This window comes from Zonotrichia leucophrys, chromosome 13, assembly GCF_028769735.1.
Source record: "Zonotrichia leucophrys gambelii isolate GWCS_2022_RI chromosome 13, RI_Zleu_2.0, whole genome shotgun sequence".
Taxonomy (NCBI): Eukaryota; Metazoa; Chordata; class Aves; order Passeriformes; family Passerellidae; genus Zonotrichia; species Zonotrichia leucophrys.
Genome location: NC_088183.1, coordinates 2,334,166 through 2,352,100, shown reverse-complemented (window position 1 = coordinate 2,352,100; position 17,935 = coordinate 2,334,166). Strand labels below are relative to the sequence as shown.

The 17,935-nt window shown below is 51.0% G+C and overlaps 1 protein-coding gene across 2 annotated transcripts; it reads left to right on the top strand.

Annotated features, from left to right (window-relative positions):
* The first annotated feature begins 2,152 nt into the window (after positions 1-2,152).
* On the top strand, positions 2,153-14,496 carry STC2 (stanniocalcin 2). Of its 2 annotated transcripts, none has more exons than XM_064725094.1 (4): positions 2,153-2,458; positions 4,592-4,734; positions 7,171-7,382; positions 10,846-14,496. In XM_064725094.1, the coding sequence occupies exons 1-4, from the start codon at positions 2,302-2,304 to the stop codon at positions 11,216-11,218; spliced, it is 885 nt and encodes a 294-aa protein (XP_064581164.1). In that variant the 5' UTR covers positions 2,153-2,301; the 3' UTR covers positions 11,219-14,496. The 2 variants fall into 2 exon arrangements, with proteins under 2 accessions (XP_064581164.1, XP_064581165.1); XM_064725095.1 differs by lacking the exon at positions 2,153-2,458 and adding an exon at positions 3,282-3,404.
* The last annotated feature ends 3,439 nt before the right edge of the window (positions 14,497-17,935 follow it).

Sequence of the window (17,935 nt, the reverse complement as noted above, 5' to 3'; positions counted from 1 at the left end):
TTTTTCCCCCAAAGTGACACCATGAGGGGCTATTTTAGACACGGTTTTGGTAAGGAAAAGATGTTAAAATAACCTTGATTGCAGCGATTAATACAATATGGGCTGAAAAGGAGGAGCAGCCAGGGCTGCGGGGCTTGAAAGGCAAGCACTGAGAAACTGGGAGACCTGACTGGAGGAACCAAATAGAGGGAGGAACATGGGGTCTGGAGGATGGAGACTGCACAGAATTCAAAAGTCCAAAGGGTAAAACATGTCCAAAAATTGTAAGTTTAAAAAGAGGCAGAAAGAATGATGAGGAGTGGCTGCAGGAGGACATCAGACTGAAAGCAGCAGGGAAACAGCATTATGAGAAAGCATCATTTGCCAGGCACCAGGAAAAAATATATTTTATATAAATATAATACAAACTCACTGGTTAGAAGCAGTGCATTGGCTGCTATCTCCTGCAACAGAGAAAAACTGCCATCCCTTAAATTCTCCTGCCTGAGTTCAACTCATCCAGCCCCCGGTCTTTCAACGCTCGAGCTAAGTTAGACCTAGCAAAGGCAATTAAATAGCAAAACTCTTCAGCAGTATAAATAGTAAGAGAACAAGGACAAAAGAAGGGCCAGGCACTCCGGGTGAGGTACAAATGAAGAAGAAAAACCTATTCCTTTAATAGCCCTGCTGTCAGAAAGGGCAGAGCCCATCCCAGGGGCACGGGGGCTTTGCAGCCATCCTCGCTGGCACAGCCAGCTCCTAAGAGGAAAGCTGCAAGTTGCAGTTCCGAAGGCAGCAGCATGTTGATAAAAGGGAATTTCCACACGAGCTTGGCACCGCCGTTAAGAATTTCAACCTTAAAAAAGACGTTGCGATGTCAAACCCTCCGCAAGGATTAAAAAAAATAATAAAAATAAAATAAAACTTCGCAGCGCTCAGCCCCGGCACACAAACCCCCGTGGGCCTGAGACAAACCCGGGGCTGCCCGGGGGCTGCGAGGGGGTGTCAGGACGTGCCTGCTGGTGCGTAGCCGTGGAGCCATGGTCCTGCGGCGCGGTGTCACGTCCCGCCGAGGAGACCCTTGCTCGGGGAGGTGTGAGTGGATTTCCTCAAGTGCATTTTGACAGCTGTGAGGAAGCGGGCGGCAGCAGCAGCTGGAGACATTCCTAGCTGCGCCCCCCCCGGCGGGACCCCCGCCCCCGGCCCGGCACAGCGCGCCCCGGCACTGCCGGGGGCTCGGGGGCGGCAGGAGCGCATGGGGCCGGCGGGGTCTGATGAAACATCTGATGTGCATTACGGCAGGGCAAGGGGAGACACGCTCGCCCCTCCCCAGCCAGCGCGGCACTTCTCATCACCTGCTACGGATTTTCCTACGTCGTGCTATGGTGTGTGTGTCCCCCACCCCGATCCAGCTACCGGACAAAAGGGAGCAGCCAGAGCTGCTGGGGGGGTCGCAAGGGTGATGCTCTCCCCATGGTCTGAAAGGGGTTCTACTCCCCCCCGGGAAAGCAGAGCCCGACCCTGTGCGCCCATCCGCGTGTGCTCCCAGGGTACCACTTTCCCCCCTCAAGTGATGTATTTGGCCCAAATCCCCTCGCAGCAAGCAGGGTACAAAATCTCAGGGTAGTGGGGGGGAGAAAAACCGAGGGAGTGGAAGATTTCCAAGAAAGTCATTGCAATAGCTGCTTCGGAAAGGGAATTTTTTTTTTCTTTGAAATCAAGTCTTGCCATGAGGCGGCAGTGCCGCAGGACGGCCGGCGCTGGCAGCCGGCTCCGGGCACGGGCACCCCGCTGCTCCTCTCGCAAGGCCAGCGCGGCTGGAGCGCCCCGAAGTTCCCCACGGAGGGGGTGGGGGGTGACCGTCCGCTGGCTGCCGCCTCCCTCCCGAGCGTGTCAAAATCCCGCTTTTTCACCTTTTTTTTTTTTTTTTTAATTTTTTTTTTCCTGGTATCCCTCCCTCCCCCCGCACCCCATCCCCCGGCACCCCCTTCCCCCGGCGCGGCGCGGGTGGGGCGGGGGGCGGGCGGCTGCAACCTGCCGGCGGGGCCGGGCCGGCCCCCGGCGGGCGGGCGGAGCGGGGCGGCGGCTGCCATTGGCCGCGGCGCGGAGCGACACCTGCTCGGCTCCCTCATGCGAGTGACACCGGGGCTCGGCGGGGATATTTGAGGCTCCCTCCGGCGCCGCCGCCGCCACTCCGCGCTCGCCGCCGCGCCGGGCACATGCGGTTCGCGGGGCCGCGGCGAGCAGCGCGCTGGGCCCGGGTGCGGCACCCCGCGGGGGAGGACGCGGCGGCGGCGGCGGCGGCGGGGGGAAGGCGCGACCATGTGCGCGGAGCTCGGCGGAAAGCTGCTGCTGCTGCTGCTGGCCCTGCTGCTGGCCAGCGCCCGGGCGGCCGCGGGCACTGAGGCCACGCACCCGCCGGAGGGGCCGCAGGACAGGACCCCGCAGCAGAAGGGGCGCCTGTCCCTGCAGAACACAGGTACGGCGGGGGGGCACCGGGCTGGCCTCTGCGTGTCCCCCTCCCCTCGCTGCTGCTGCTGCTGCTTCGGCTGCTGCTGCTGCAGCCGCGTCGAGTTATGACAGGCGTTTTATTTCGCTGTCCGACTGTCAGGCGTAAATCATCGCAGGAAATCGGAGCTCGCTCCTAATTACCTTTAAAGCCCGGCGCTGCCAAGCACGTGTTGCCCGTGCCCGGCCGCGGCCCCGCGCCCGGCTCGCAGCGCGGCCGGAGCCCCGCGGAGATGCTGCGAGCCCGGCGAGGAGGAGAAAGTTTCTCGGCGCGGCGTTGGGAAGCGGGTGGAGGGCCGGGGAAAGCCGGGAGGGTCCGGGCACGACCGGGGCTCTGCCCCCTCCGGAGGGAGCCGGGCAATGATGCAACGGGCCGGGGGTTTCTCTCCTCCTCTCCCGCCCCCCGCGCTCCCTCCCCCGGGCATTATCTGCCTAGGAAGAGAGAGTTGGGGCGTGCACTTGGCTGGATCGCTTCCCAGCCGTGCAAAGAGAGAGCGCGGGATCCAGACGCTTCCCTTCCCCCCCTCCTTCATCCCGCCCCCCCTCCCTTTCCCCCCCTTTTTTTTTTCTTTTTTTTTTTTTTTTTTTTTTAACACTCTCCGTGCTGCGAGACGTGTTTAAACACACACGAGCAGGAATGCACGAATGCCCATTAGGGACTGCCACATGTGAATCACGGCACTGTGCAGTTCTCAGCACGCTGGAGCCAGGACATGTGATCCGGCGAAGGGTTTGCATCCGGATGCCAACGCAAGCACCGGAGCCGCGCTCCCGGCCCCGAGCGCGCCCGGCTCCGCGCTCCGCAGCGCTCCACAAAGGGCTCCAGTGCCCCTTCCTTCCCCCCCGGCTTTCCCTCTGTACCTCAGACAGCCCCTGCGTCCCACCCCTGCGCCGCCCCCAGATGCACTTCAGGGCAGGTAGAAGGGGAAAAAATTAAAGGTGGGGGGGAAAAGCAAAAAAAAAAAGTGCGGCGGTGATGATTTGGGTTCGAGCGGGCGGCGGGGGGGCCGTGAGAACTCCGGCGGGCTCCGCGCTTCCATCCGCGGCTCCTCGCTCTGCCTTGCAGCGGGTGGGAATTAGACCGAAAGTTGCTGTAAAGACTTGCAAATGGACCGCATGGCAGAGGGGGAGGCTGGGGATGGCTGAAACACGCTGCGGTTCCAGGGGGATTAGGCTGGCTCCCAAGGGCGAACTTTAATTAAAGGTACCACAGGGCACAGAGTACGGGAATTCTTAGCATCCTCAGTTCTGGTCTAAAAGCTGCCCCTGTTTAACTTTATCCCCAGGCTTTTTGAGCAACCACCTTCCCTCTGGCAGTACTACTACATCCATTTTTTTTTTAAAGGACCAGAAGCTATCATGTTGAGAATTAGATTTTTGGGTTGGTGGAGTTGGTTTGGCTTTTTGGTTGGTTTTTTTTTTGAAAGTGAGTATTAGACAGCATTTTTTGCAGTATTACATAACATCTGAAAGGGCAGAATGAACACATGTGTAACTGCTAGCTCCAGTACCTCTATTTTATGTACTACACATAGAAATATAAATATTTTCTATTGATTTCTGCATAGCTGAGCACACAGTTGCATTTTTATACAACTCCTGATGCAAAGGACTTTACCCATTAGTGGGAGTTTTGCCATTAACTTGAGAGACATCCTGACAGACAAAACCCAGTGGTATGTAAATACCTTGTGCTAAATGACCAGAAACTTGCTCAAAGTACCAAAAATGAAAGATTTTGGCTGGCTGGGCCCTGGGCTTCTCGTTTTGGCACTTAAATTTGCCGGGGGGGCTTTGCACAAGCCAGAGAACAAAAATCACGCCTGTCCTTTGCTCCTGAGGAATTCAAGAGCATGAGACAGTTCTCAAGTGAAATAGTTTGACGTAAGCATAGTGGATTTGGCATTTCTTTCTTGGATATCACTTTCATAACGTAATACACCCAAATTTTGGCCTAATTCCTGCGAAAAGCGGGCACGATTAACCATTATCACGCATTTTTCTCTCAAATTGATGTTGGTAGCAAAACAACTCTTGTCTCTCTACCCACCACCAGTTCCTGTGAAGAGTTCTCCAGATTAACTCTAACCAATACTCGTTTTAGCTGAAATCCAGCACTGCCTGGTCAATGCTGGCGATGTGGGATGTGGAGTGTTTGAATGCTTTGAGAACAATTCCTGCGAGATCCGAGGCTTACACGAGATCTGCATGACATTCCTGCACAACGCTGGAAAATTCGATGCCCAGGTAACACGGGGACATGTCCTACCTGTCTGCTTGCTTCTAACACACACTTGGCATGTGCTGCAGCTCCTTAACACATCTTTGCACCAAAAAATTCCCAGAGCCATTCTACTTGCTGTGATTCACTGATTCACTAGGAATTTTTTGGTTGAAAGGCCCAGAATCAGGACCTCAGGACAGTGATAAAGCAGCAACCTGTCCTAGGAGACAGGCTGGTTGTAGCTGCAGCTCCCTGAAACCATTCCACCTCCTGTACCCATGATAACTCCAGCAGAACCCTTCATGGAGCCGAACATGGGTTTAAGAAAGCTTAAGCCTCTACACCATGTTTGTTCAAAGCTGACTATGAGTGCAGCTTGGGCTCCCAATTCATTTAGAATTATCTCAGTATTTCCCAACAATTACTAAAGTTGGCCCTCAAGACTTGCACACAACCAGCCCAGGCAACCCACTAAAGCTGCTGTACCCAAGCAAGCCTTGGGCTCGAGCACTGACGTTAAAATACGTTACTTCCATGGTATGTGGCATTAAGTTTGTCTCCTTCATTTTCTCCCCAGACCATTTATGCATCATTGAGCCATCCTGTTATTATATCCTGTAAGCCTCCTCTCCCATTTCAGAGTGGAGGGAAGGGAACATTCCGACAGGCCAGCGGCATTTGGCCTGAGCAGGCAGCTTCCAGAATAACTTGACTAAAAGCACCAGCTCCATGGCACTGCTCAAAGTGTGGCACAAAGCAGAGCTGTCCTCAGGATGCAGCCTGTCCCATGAGGGGTGCTGGGACCACCCAGCAGGGAGCACTTTTTTGGAGTGCTGGAGCTTTAGGTTCAAATGCACAAAGATGTACAAAGGGCCTGGCTACTCATTAAAATGGGAATTGCTGCTTTTGTGGGCATCTGAAAACCTTCAACTTAATTTCCAAGTGGCTTCCAGAAAGCACTCGTTTATTTTTGCACAATGTTTCTGTTGGTGGACAGAGCTGACCAAAGGAGTAGGGAAGGAAATTTGGGAAGGCAGGGAATGGTGCCTGTGGAGGCTGAGAGCAGCCATTGATGCCAGATCCCCAGGTACTGCTCATCAAACACAGCCTGCCTCACATCCAGCCTGTCCCCAGTGCAGAGCAGGAGACTTAAACCCCTGCAGCTTTATTTAACATGAAGGTGACTTTAGCTTTTGCTATGACATGGCTTTTCACAGCTCCTCTATGTACCATCCCCAGTTATTTCAAGCTGCATTAAATGACAAGACTAACACTGGCCATTTTCTCTGCTCTGAAACCTGAGAATTGATGTCAGTTTGGGTTTATATAAGAATTCTCTTTTTCACCCCTATTTGCCTACTGTGCTGTGTGGGTTTGTTCCTAGAGGGAAGGGCAAGGGAGTGCCTTTGGCATGGGAAGCAAAAAGGGGTGAAGCAGCTCTTTGATGAGCAAGAAGCATTTCTGCCTTGGAACAATTTGGGGACAACATCTGCTTGCAGGTCTGGGTGAATCTTATTTAGTGTCAGTGGAGCTGGGGCAGTGCACTTCTGGATAAAGGGGAGCAAGGCTTTGGTCTTCATGGAGCACCTGCATAAAAGAACCTGAGGCTGATGATGGGTTGGAGGCATTGCCTTCCATGGCCTGTTCTCAGCAAGGCACAGGGAGTCTGAGCAGAGCTGTAGCTGCAGGGTCCAATAAAAGAGGAAAGGAAGGGGTAGGTTTGATGCCCACCATCAACTGAGTGAAGGAGTCACAGTGGTTAAAGAGATGCTGCTAAAGCAGCTTTTCTCTACCTTAATTTTTAGCTTCTTGGTGTGATTTTCTTAATCTCACCTAGAATTTCTTGCAACAGGCATGAAGACACTGTAGGATTATTATGATGATGATTATAATTATTAGTGCTGATTTGAGTCCCTCTCTGAGGAAGAAAATTCTGATGTCTGGGGAATAGGGCAGGTGCATATAGATCATCCATACATGTTTCTGAGTTTGTAAACTAATTTTAAAATGGAAAAAAAAAAACCCTGCAGTTACTGAATGGTATCTGCTTGTCGTCCTGAGGAGCTCAGCATGGCAGGATGCCCTCTCCTTTATGTGAACCTGTTGTTCTGCCACCCTGGAAGCAAATTAATCCAGTAACTCCAGCACTGAATTACTTCAAGGTGCTTACTTTTGCTCTTTCCCTCGTTGGGCATTCAGCTGCTGGGGCAGAGGAAAGCTCAGAGGAGCAGTGAGGAAGCCCTGGGTGTTTCAGATCCACTGGGACAGCAAAGCTGGGGAACTTGGCAGGGTCTTTAAGGGCAGAGAAACAGAGAAGAAGGGGAAAGCCATGCAGTGATATCCTTAGCTCTGTAATAACCCTTGACATTGTCCTGCAGAGAAGCAGCTGGCTGGGCATAAATCAGCTGCTGTGCTTAATGGACAAAAATACAGACCTACTCCATTTCTTTCCTTCTCAGGGAAAATCCTTCATTAAAGACGCTCTGAAGTGTAAGGCTCATGCCTTGAGGCATAAATTCAGCTGCATCAGCCGTAAGTGCCCTGCCATTAAAGAGATGGTGTTCCAGTTACAGCGGGAGTGCTACCTGAAGCATGACCTCTGCTCTGCTGCCAAGGAGAACGTCCAGGTCATTGTGGAGATGATTCACTTCAAAGACCTGCTGCAGCATGAGTAAGTGCCTCCGTGCTGGTGCAGTCAGAGCGTGGGAGCTCCTTCCAGGAGTGCCAGTGGGCTGTGCATCTGCCCAAGAGCTGTTTCACCTCCTTCTGGCCTTCAGCACCTCTTGTTTTCCCATGTGCAGCACCAAGGCAGAGCTCTCTTTGCGGGGCCCCTTGAGGTTTGAGTACCAGGGGTGAGATGTGGCTGTGCAGGGAGGTGAAATGAGTTGGAGCTGGATGTGCCAGTCCCCTTGGTGCTCTGGCAAACACAGCACGGGTGTCTGCCATTTCCAGAGGCATCTCACAATGCTTTTTTTTGTTTTCTGGGCTCAAAGGCATCATTTTGACCTCAGTATCCTGTTAGAGGTGACAACTAGAGAAGGGGGAAGAAGGTTTATGCAAAGTTGTCAGCAAGATGATAATTCCTTCTTTAAATACATACTTTGAAATGTCTTGTAGTTAATTGTCCCTGAAAGGGCTGCAGTCCCCCAGGTAATCTCCCATTCATCTTATTCTTTATTAATCTCAGATGCTTTTTAATAAAACATGGGGTTGTACAAAATGAAGGCACAAGTCAGATTTTTGAGGACTTCATTCCTCTGACTGGGAGCACAGCTGTCCTCCAAGGAATGGCAGGCACAAATCCTACTTGGAATTGATCAAAGCTGCTGCATGACAGCAACAAACCAAGCACAAGCTGTTTGCACTGACTCTTTGTGCACAAATGCAAAAATCAGAGCCTGTTTTTCTTGCAGGTGAACATCTCACTCCTGAAACAAGGCTGAGCCACAGCCTGGCATCAGGCTTAACCTTAGAGCATCTTCCTACCACACCTCTGTGCCTTGATATTAGCACAGAAACTCAAAGCCCAGCAGTCACAAGAGACAAATTTTTTTGCAGAATCACTTCTTTGGGAATTTTAGCCTTGCATTTTATTTTCCTCACTACCCAGAAGTGCTGTGCTCTGATTCCCTTAGTGCTGAAAACCACCCCCCACTAATATTTCAGCTGCAGTTGCAGAGAGATGCTTCAGTGCCAGTTTACTCCCATCAATCCTGTGCTGTGGTTTGTTCCAGCTGGACATGGTGGCCTGAAAGCAAAGCCCTTTCCCTGGACATTCCTGAGGCTGGGATCAAAGGCATGGCTGGGGGCAGAGCTGCTGTGCCCAGGGCCATGGGCAGCATCCTGCTGGCTGGGGGAGAAGGGCAGCAGGGCTCCATCCTGCCCAGCAGCACCTCTCTGGGCACTGCCTGGGCTGTGTCAGCAGCTATAAATTGGGTACTTGGCACCAATTAACCCCCCCATCATTTGGGGATGAAAAGAACCGTGCGAGCCAAAGGCCTGTCCGAGGAGGAGTGAGTTATCCTTGTTTTATGAACAGGCTCAAGCAGGAATGCTCAGAGGCAGCTGCTTATTTCTGGGGAGCTGAGCTGGGGGGTTGTTGGTTGGAGAAGAGAGGGTCATTCAGCTGAACACCTATAATTTGCATGATCTCATTTAGCGCTTCCTACGCTCCAGCATCTCCCGGAGTGGGAGCTCGGCTCTCCTATGCGGGACTCCCCAAATAGAACCAGCCAGCCTCCTCCCCTCCCCTAAATTTAGAGGCCATCTCTGAAGCTCTTGAACTAAGGAACTTGTTCGAGATCAATAGGCAAGTGTGGCAGAGCTGGAAATAAAATCACGTCTGCTGACTCGCAGCCTTGTGCTCAGTTCAGGTACTCTGGTCAGGCCGGCTGAAATGCAGAAAGTAAAACAGGCAAGGAGAAATGGGCCAGTATTAATCCGCAGGGCTCTGGCAGGCTCTGAATACCTGAAATATTTGGCAGCTGAGCCACTTTTTAGTCATACCAGCGACCTTTTTTCTTACAAAGATTTCTGCAGAGGTTATGCCCAATTTCAAGAGCTCATTCCTTGGGAGGGACGGAGGTTTATGTCCTTTTGCTGGATCACTTTGTATGCAGCGTGCTCAGCTCTCTCTTATCTCCTGCTTTACATTTAAAACAAAACCCTGAGAGCAGAGGAGCAAGTGGCAGCTCTCAGGCTTGTTCTCTGTTTTGCCCTGGCTGTTCTCTCCCGATGAGTGTTCGGAACGCGGTCGGGCAGCGAAGCCTCCTCCTGAGTCAGCTGTGGGGGTCAGGCTGATTTGCTATGGTGGAAGTGGTGACAGGCCTTGGCAGATTGGTCCCTGCTGCATTCCAAGTAACTTTTTTTTTTTTTTTTTTTGAGCAGTAGGAACAATCCAACCATGGGAAATATTTTGAGATAGGGGGAATAGGTGGCTCTCCAAGATTAGCGATTCAAAATGAGTTTAAGCGGTTGGTAAAGTTAGACACTGAGCATAATCTGTTGGTTTTTCCTCATCTCTTCTGTCTTAAGTTAATGAGAAGAGATTTAGACTTGTCCACAGGCAGCAAAGCTGGTGGATGGGGTGCCCAGGAGGGGCAGCACCACCACCCACCCCACACAGCCACAACTGCTGGCCCTGGGCAGCTTCCCCCTTGTGCTGCGGCTGGTTCCTGCCGTGGAAGATTTTTAAGCACGTCCTTCTGGGGCTGCAAGCAGCTGAGCAGTTGTGTCAATAGACAACATCAATATTGACCCACAAAACTTGTGACCACAAGTATTTTAAAATTGCTGCACTCTGTGACCTGTGGCTGAGAAGCCCAAGTGCCTGTGCTCGAGCTGCTGGTGCCTTGGGGACACTCAGGGGTGGGTGGGAAGCACAGGGGGGATTCAGCCAGGGCACGTTTTGAGGCCTTGTTTGGCTGGGAAAAGGTGGATACTGAAAGCTCTGTAAGGAAATGAAGAAATAAAACTTGGTGTGGGAAGAAAAAAGTGCCACCAAAGTGGATTCCATTTGTCTGAGCTCTGTTCAGGCAGATCCTGGGTCCAGATAGGATCTTGCCTGTGATGGAGATCAGCACCCAGTGCTCCAGAGATGATGAGGAAAGCCAGAGACTCTCTAGCTGAGTGAGAAAATGCCTCCCTCTTGCAGACTGAGGGCTGGAGAATGCTCTGTAGCTGCCGTTCTCCCAGAGGCAGAGCCTGCTTGGTGAAGCTGAAGGCCCTGGGCAGGAGCAAGTGTCCTTTGCCTGCTGTCCTGAGTGACAAAGATGGGAGGGTATGGAAAGAGAAGGAGGCAGAAAGTGTGAGACAGTTCTTCCACTTGCCAAGCAAGAGCTCATCTGTTCTCTGGTGAACATTCCAGTTCTCCCAGAGTATCTCCAGGGGGAGAGCAAGCAAGATCAATCCAGAGAGGCTTTGACAGGATGCCACCGTGCATTTCCTGCAGCAAAATGCCTGATTAGAATATGGGATTTTCCATAATTAACGTGGGCAGAATTGCTGCTGAGTCAGGGGGTGCCAGGGACTCACACCACTGGATTTGCTGTGCCCAGGGAGGGTGAGGCAGATTCTTCACCGATTCCCTGGGGTGGATTTTTAACTTTTCTCTCACCGCTCCCCTTTCCCCGCAGGCCTTACGTTGACCTAGTGAACATCCTGCTGACCTGCGGCGAGGAGGTGAAAAAGGCAATAACCAGGAGCGTCCAGGCCCAGTGTGAACAGAACTGGGGAAGCCTCTGCTCCATCCTGAGCTTCTGCACCTCGGCCGTGCACGGGGACGACAGGAAGGTGGGGGAAGGCAGCAGGGCCGCTGCAGGCCGCGGGGACATGGCGGCCCACGCTGACGCCGAGCACAGGGAGAGCCCACGAGCAGCCAAGGCAGAGAGAGGTACCAAGGGCCACTCCAACGCCCGGGTCAAAGCTGGGGGCCACGCTCCCAAAGGGGCCCACGGCATCCTGGACCGGGCAGACGAACTGTCCGACTTCTCCGACATCCGGAGGTGAAAAGAGGCACCAGCTCCCCCCCTTCCCCTCCCCGAAACCTCCTCCCTTGATTCCATCCTCCTGTCTATGGACATTCCAAAGCATTTCCCATTCAGAGGTCAAGCACAGGGCATTGCAAGATATCTATGGACCTCGCCATCAGTGTGTATATAGTAGCAAAGGGAGAGCAGTGGCAATGGGTTATCGATCCAGCAAACTCGGCGCTCGGGTGGCAAAATGTCTCCAGCTAAATTCTTTCCCCCTTTTTATTTTTATTTTTTTTTATGAAACGGACATCATCTGAAATTTAGGATCTTGTTGGGTTGGGTTTGGTTTTGGGCTTTTTGTTGGGTTTTTTTTTTTTTTATTTGGGTTTTTCTTTTTTCCCTTTGGTCTCCTTGGCAAGGGGAGAAGGTTCCAAGCGGGCTCTGCCAGGCTGCATGTGGCTGCTTGTGGCTTAGCACCTCCAAAGGTTCAGGGCACAGCCTCACAGCAGATGGCTGAATTCCAGGGGGATTTGGTTTCTGCCTGTGGCTGGGAACGCCAGAGCTCAGGGCTCTCTGTGTGAAGCTCTCTAATGAAGGAGCTGCCCCGTCTCTGGCACAGGAACCGTGTGGTCTGGAGCTCCACCACTCTCTCTGAAGTAACTTCTGAGCCATTGTTCCCACCTGGGCGACGCTGCCTGGTTTTAAGTGCCCCCTGTTAGTTTTTAACAGCTGCATAACTTGACACTTGCTGATCACAGAACCATACCCAGTCACTTCAAAGGCAAGTAATCAGCTTCCAGACAAGGCAACGTGACTGTTAAGACTTGCACAGGGTGTGGAGGACCCCCAAAAGCATTCTCATGGACCTCTGGAAACCCTGTGCATATTCTCTGCTTCCATCTGCCCCCTCAGTGATACAGGTCTTCCACCCTCACAGCCCAAGCCTGAAGGGGCAGGTGTGGGCTCAGACAGCAAAGGACCCTATAAATCCCCATATATTTAGTTCTTATCAGGGCTGCATTGAAGGCCCATCAGAAGCCTGCCTCTCCTTAGCAGTGTGGTGTGGTTTGCTGGGATGTGGAGCCCCACTCTAACCTGCCTATAGCTTGGTTTATCCAAATGCCAAAGACAAGGAGAGGGGATTGACTTGGGTTTTGTAATTCTTGTGCAGGTAACGACAACCAATCTCCACAGAACGAGTTAGGAAAGGTGAAGAGTGTCAAGAGCTTATTGTCTTTAAGCAGTTTCAAGTGTGAATGAGGTGTTTGGCCATATCTCTCCTACCCCCCATGCAATTGTTATTCTCAGGTTGCAGCTCTGCAATCCTATATTCCCAGATATTGTACTGGAAGTGGAGGCTGCAGCACCCACAGGGACAGGAGGGTGAGCTCTCAGCTTCCTCTAGAGGAAAAAAGGGAGGTTTTCTTAGAAAGTGGGAATCACACTGGGGATTGGAGCCTTCTCATTTGGAAAGTTTGGGAGGAAAGCTGTGGGGGCAGGAAGGCAGTTCAGCAGAGACAGAACGTACCCATGAACTAACGTACGTCTTGCTGCATGGTGGGAAGGAGCTGCATAAACAGGAGAGGAGGGTGTTGGAATTTGGCTACAATTTCCAACTCAGATTTCAGTTCCTGCTAAGTGAGCACGGCTCCTAATAGCTACATTCAGGGTTTAATGCAGGGATCCACCCGCAGAACTTGGAGGCACCGCTTTAAATAGCGACCACGTAGGAGGCAAGAGGGGACAGTTGAGTTGAAAAGGTGTCTCTGTGATCACCAGGTCTTTGCTTAGAGACCTGGCCTCGATCCTGCCCGATTTTAGCAAAGTTCTGTGATGAAATTTTCATTTGGTTTCAGTGGGAAGAGCTGGGATCAGGCCAGGTGCTGTAGCAGCAAAGACCTCGGTGATGGTGTGGTGAGTGTGGCATCTGCCCCGTGGGGCTGGTGACAGCTCAGCCACCCCTGGGACACCCAGGCTGCCCCACCGAGCACCCTGGTGTGGGGCCTGACTCTCTTGGCCACCTCCTCTGCTCCAAAATCCTGCTGGTGGTGCCCCAAGAAGGTTTCTGGCACGTGCCTCCGTGGGTTTCCTGCAAGTGTCCTCTCCCCCTTGGTGCCACAGCACCACCACGAAGAACAAGCTCAAACCAAAAAGACAATCCAAGCATTTTAGCACAAAAAATAATAATAAAAAAAAAAAACAATAAAAAAAAGCTAACACAAACCAGAAACAACAACTTGCTACCAATGTTCTTGCATTGAACTAAAATAAGATCCCTCTGTCATTAGAGGTCTTGATTCATCAATGGGAACCAAACAGAGATCTACATCTTTGAATGTCTCAGTCAACATATCACCTCAGCATGCATACAGTTTTATTTGTATTCATTGGTTCTGTGGGGAAAATTGCGTATTCCCCTTGTTTAGTCAATGAAAATTGGGGAGGGGGGGGACAAGCTGTGGGTGGGAGGGATTTTTTTTGTATAAGGCATCATTTTTTTTTTTTCCTCTGTGTGTGAAGATTTTATGTGTTCATCTACTGATTCCACATATGCTATTATTGTAAATATTTAACATTTCTATTTATTATAGTGTCCCCATTTAAAAAAAAAGAACACTGCTGGCTATGATAATTTAAACGTATGTCATGACCTGTGTTGTATATATTCATGCCACTAGTATGGTTTTTTTATGTTTAAAGCTGCGTAAATATAGTTTTATACAGTTCCATAATGTTATTGACAGCATAAATCATTTATTTATTGTTAAACCTTTCTTTCATATCTAACAGATAGGGTGTGTTTTACCTGAGATTATTTTATTGTGACATCTACATAGCCTTAATTCTTTATAAAAAAAAAAAAGGAGAAAAAAAAAGTCCATTTAGATACTGTATGATGCTTTAATTAACATTCCTTATGAACTTGCTGTTCATGAAGGAGGTTTAGCTTAAAAGCCAAGGTATGAATGTTTCCTTTATGCTTTGCATCTGGAATGAGCCTTGTTCTGGAATGAAAATACTGCGAGAGAAGCAAAACGCCTACAGGAAAAAAGATAGCAGTAAACCCTGGAAAATGCTGTCCTAACTTACAGTGCTGAACTAAAAGGAGAAAAATAAAATGAAATAAATAAATAAAAGACAAACTGTCCTTAATTCCAAATCTCTGGGAGAAAAACATACTAGTTTTATCTCGTGTAGAGTTTGCAGCCAAATAAGCTTGTAAATAAAGAAAATGCATATGGCTTTAGACAAAGCTCTGTACCTTTCACACACTATTATTTTCCTTAAACACTAATAAATGTTTGGAATAAGTCTGTGGCTGGGTTTTGTGTAGCTGGAATTGCAGCTGCTGTGAGATAAGGGGTGGGAGAAGCGCTGTGAAGCTGAGCCAGCAGCCGCAGCCAAGCAGGGCTGAGGTGACCTGGCTGCACGGGGACATGGGGACAGAGCCAACCCCTCCTTCAGAGCAGGGCACAGGCTGTGTGCCCTTCCCCAGGAGAGGGAGACCTCTCTGCTGATAGCTGGCACCTTGAGGCAGGAAGGGAGGTGCAGAATCAACCCCAGGGTGAGAAGCAGGGAGCAGAAGCTCCTGCAGTTCTCCAGCTCAGACAAAGCCCCTCCACCAGGAGGTTTCCCCATGGATTGGGGTCACTGCAGCCGCCCCATGGCTCTGGATCGGCAGGGTGAGGCTGGGGCAGGAGCAGGGGTGCACTCCTGGGGTTTGTCCTCACTGCCCTGGTGATCCCAAATCCCTCGGGACTGAGCTCAGCCAGGCTGGCTGCAGGCACAGCCCAGCATCCCTGGGTGCATCCCAGAGCAGCAGGGAGGGCATCTGTGGCTGACCACAGCACCTGCCTGTGGCCAAGGTGTTGGCAGCCCCCAGAGCCCAAACCCTGGATTCCAGCCAGACCCATTAACAAATACAGCAGCAAACCTTGCTGCAAGCTGCAAGAGCTGATAAGATTCCTCCTGCACCTATGAGAGACTCAGTTCATGTCACACAGCCAGCCACCCCTTCAAGATTTTACCCTAAAACCAGAGGACATCTATTTTCACTCCCCACTGACAGCTATTAATAACCTATCAGTAAGCACCAGCCAGTGGCTCTGTGCAGGGATATCACAGGAGCTGTAATTCTCTCTTAAATCACATATTGAAATCTTAGATGATTACTGGAGTTTCAGCAGAGGAGAAAAGCAAAACCCTAAGGTTTACAAAAAGCAAGCTGCAAAAACAGCCCTTTGTGTTGTCTCCAAAGTCATTTTCATACCATGTCGGGGTGTAGGCAGCGAAGGGATGGGGAAATTATGAGAAAGCACCTCAGAACATAAAGCACGGATTTTCTAATTTTTTTTTAAGGCTGCTTGCATGAAAAAGCACATTTTTAACACTCCTTCTGTGGGGTTTAAAAATAACTAATCCAGTTGAAGCCTTTGGATGAGATGGGCTTCACAAGCCTCAATGTGATTTGCAGCAATGTAGGACCTGTAGCGTTTCTTTGCCTGTAGGTGCAGCAGCTCTTTATAATCCTGTCATGGACTGTCAAACACCAACGGGAGAGTGCACCCTGCCAGCAGAGCTGTCAGAGTTTGGTGGGATGTGAGCTCAGACCAGCCTGCAGCCAAGGAATAGCTGGTGTGGACCCTTCACTGACATTCACCATCCCAGTGCATTTTTATTGCAGGAGCTGCTCCTCACCATGGCTGTGATGCAGCTGAGGTAGCTGCATTCTGCCTCCTCCCCACAATTTCGACCAAAAAAAGTTATTTTTCATCTCCTAACATAAAAAATGGTGAGCCTGCATCCTGCTCCCCAAAGTGGCAAACGTTAGTGATGGAGAAACGACCCCCAGCTCCCCTCAGGGCATCACGTCTCACAAAATAGCACAGTCAGTAACAGAGTGCTGACATTAAAAAGTGCAGAAGCACAGGGAGAAAAAGAAACACTAAAACAGACTGCAGAGCAAGGATTCTGCATTGCACAACCCACTAAAATATGTTTAATACCAGCTACAAGTCTGCTTCGAGGCTGGAGTGATCTTAGTTCAATTTGTTCTGAGTCCCTTTACAAGTGAGGTGAGGAAAACCAAATCCAGAAAATTCAAACTGCAAATGCACATCCACAGCCAGCTGAACAAACCCCCCGCCAGTATTCAAACTTGTGATCCATTTGGACTTATCCTCTTTACGGGCTCCCCTGTCTTGCCTCCCAAAAGAACAAAATTAATTCCAGATATTGGCTTGCTCAGGCATACCAAAACATTTACAAATGTATATGGCAATTTCCATATGTCAGCCCACACGGTGAGCTGAGTCAGAGCCGCTGCCAGCGCTCCTGCCTGCTCTGCCCAGGTTCCCAGGTGCTGCCCTTCCCTCCCCTGCTCTGCCTGGAGGTGCCAGGGGAGCCCAGGCGGCTCCAGAGCAGCTCCGTGCTGCGTCACGCCTGAGGAATCCATCCCAGCCATCTGCCCAGGTGAGGGAACAGTTAAAAGCTTGCTGGGAAGCCTCTCAGCAGAGCATTTCTAAAGCTATTTCCTGACATCTCACCAGAAACACAAATCCCACTCAGTTTTCACTGCTGGTTCTGTTCGTGTTTCCATGCTCCCCTCGGAGACTCTCGCAGGAAAGGCTTCTCTCACACCTGCTCCAGGCACAAATTCTCCTGCCTGTTCCCCCAGGGATGAGTTCAGCTCATCTCCAGCCTCGAGCAAAGCCTGGGCCAGGGTGGGCAGCTGCCCTGTCAGCAGCCAGGAGGGGATTTTGGGGAGGGGATGCCAGGGGCTGCAGGAGTTCCTCTGGTGCCTCCCAAAGCCTTTCCCAGGTCCTTCTTGCAGCACCAGCACCAACAGGTCCTGGCAGGGGGCTGGGGCTAAGCAAAACCTTGTAATTAATTAAATCCTCACCTTTTTCATTCCTGTACATTTTCTATAGGGGAAGAAGATCCCAGCGAGTTTGAAATGATAACCTGGTGTCTTTCTTGATTGGGAATGTGAAATGGGAATGTCTTTCTTGATTGGGGACTCGAGGGTTAGAGACATATCAAATTATGGGAAGCTGCAGGGGCTGAGAATTCCCATCTCCAAGAATACTGCCTGTTACAGCCTTAACCTTTCCTGCAAATACCATCCTCCCCTATAAAAACGTGGCTTGGAGTTGATTTAGAAATTCTTTTCAAGTAAGAAGCCTTTCTTTGGAGAGTCTGCTGCGAGGTTCTCCGTGTAGATGGAGGCTGTTTAAAGGAATTCTGCTGGAAGGAAGAGCCCCAGGGGCAGTGCTGGATAGGCTGCCATGCATCTCAGTGGCTCTGGTGACACCACAGCCACCAGCCCTGAGCAAGAGGAGCCTCAGCAGGGCTGAACCCAGGGCTGGCTTGGCTGGCACAGTGCAGGAGCAGTGTCCCCGTGGCACAGGCAGCACCAGCTTCCCTCCCCAGTGCCACTGGAAACAGCAGCTCATGGGAAAGCTAAAACCAGGCTGCATTGTAACCCAGCACAGCATCAGCCCTCTGCTAGCTGAGCCATTATGGCACGAAATCCCTGCTAGAAACCCCGCTTCCATCTCTCAGATTTTCTGCAGTTTGTAGCTGCTTTTCTATATCCCACAGTCACACCGGGCTACATTTGTCACCCATGAATAATCCCACTTACATTGCAGAGTCTCTTCCTACCCTGGAGAAAAATGCAGTGGGAGGTGTGGGGAAGCTCAGTGAAAGCTGACAGCCAGGAGAGACTGGGAAAGGCCTACAGAGCTCC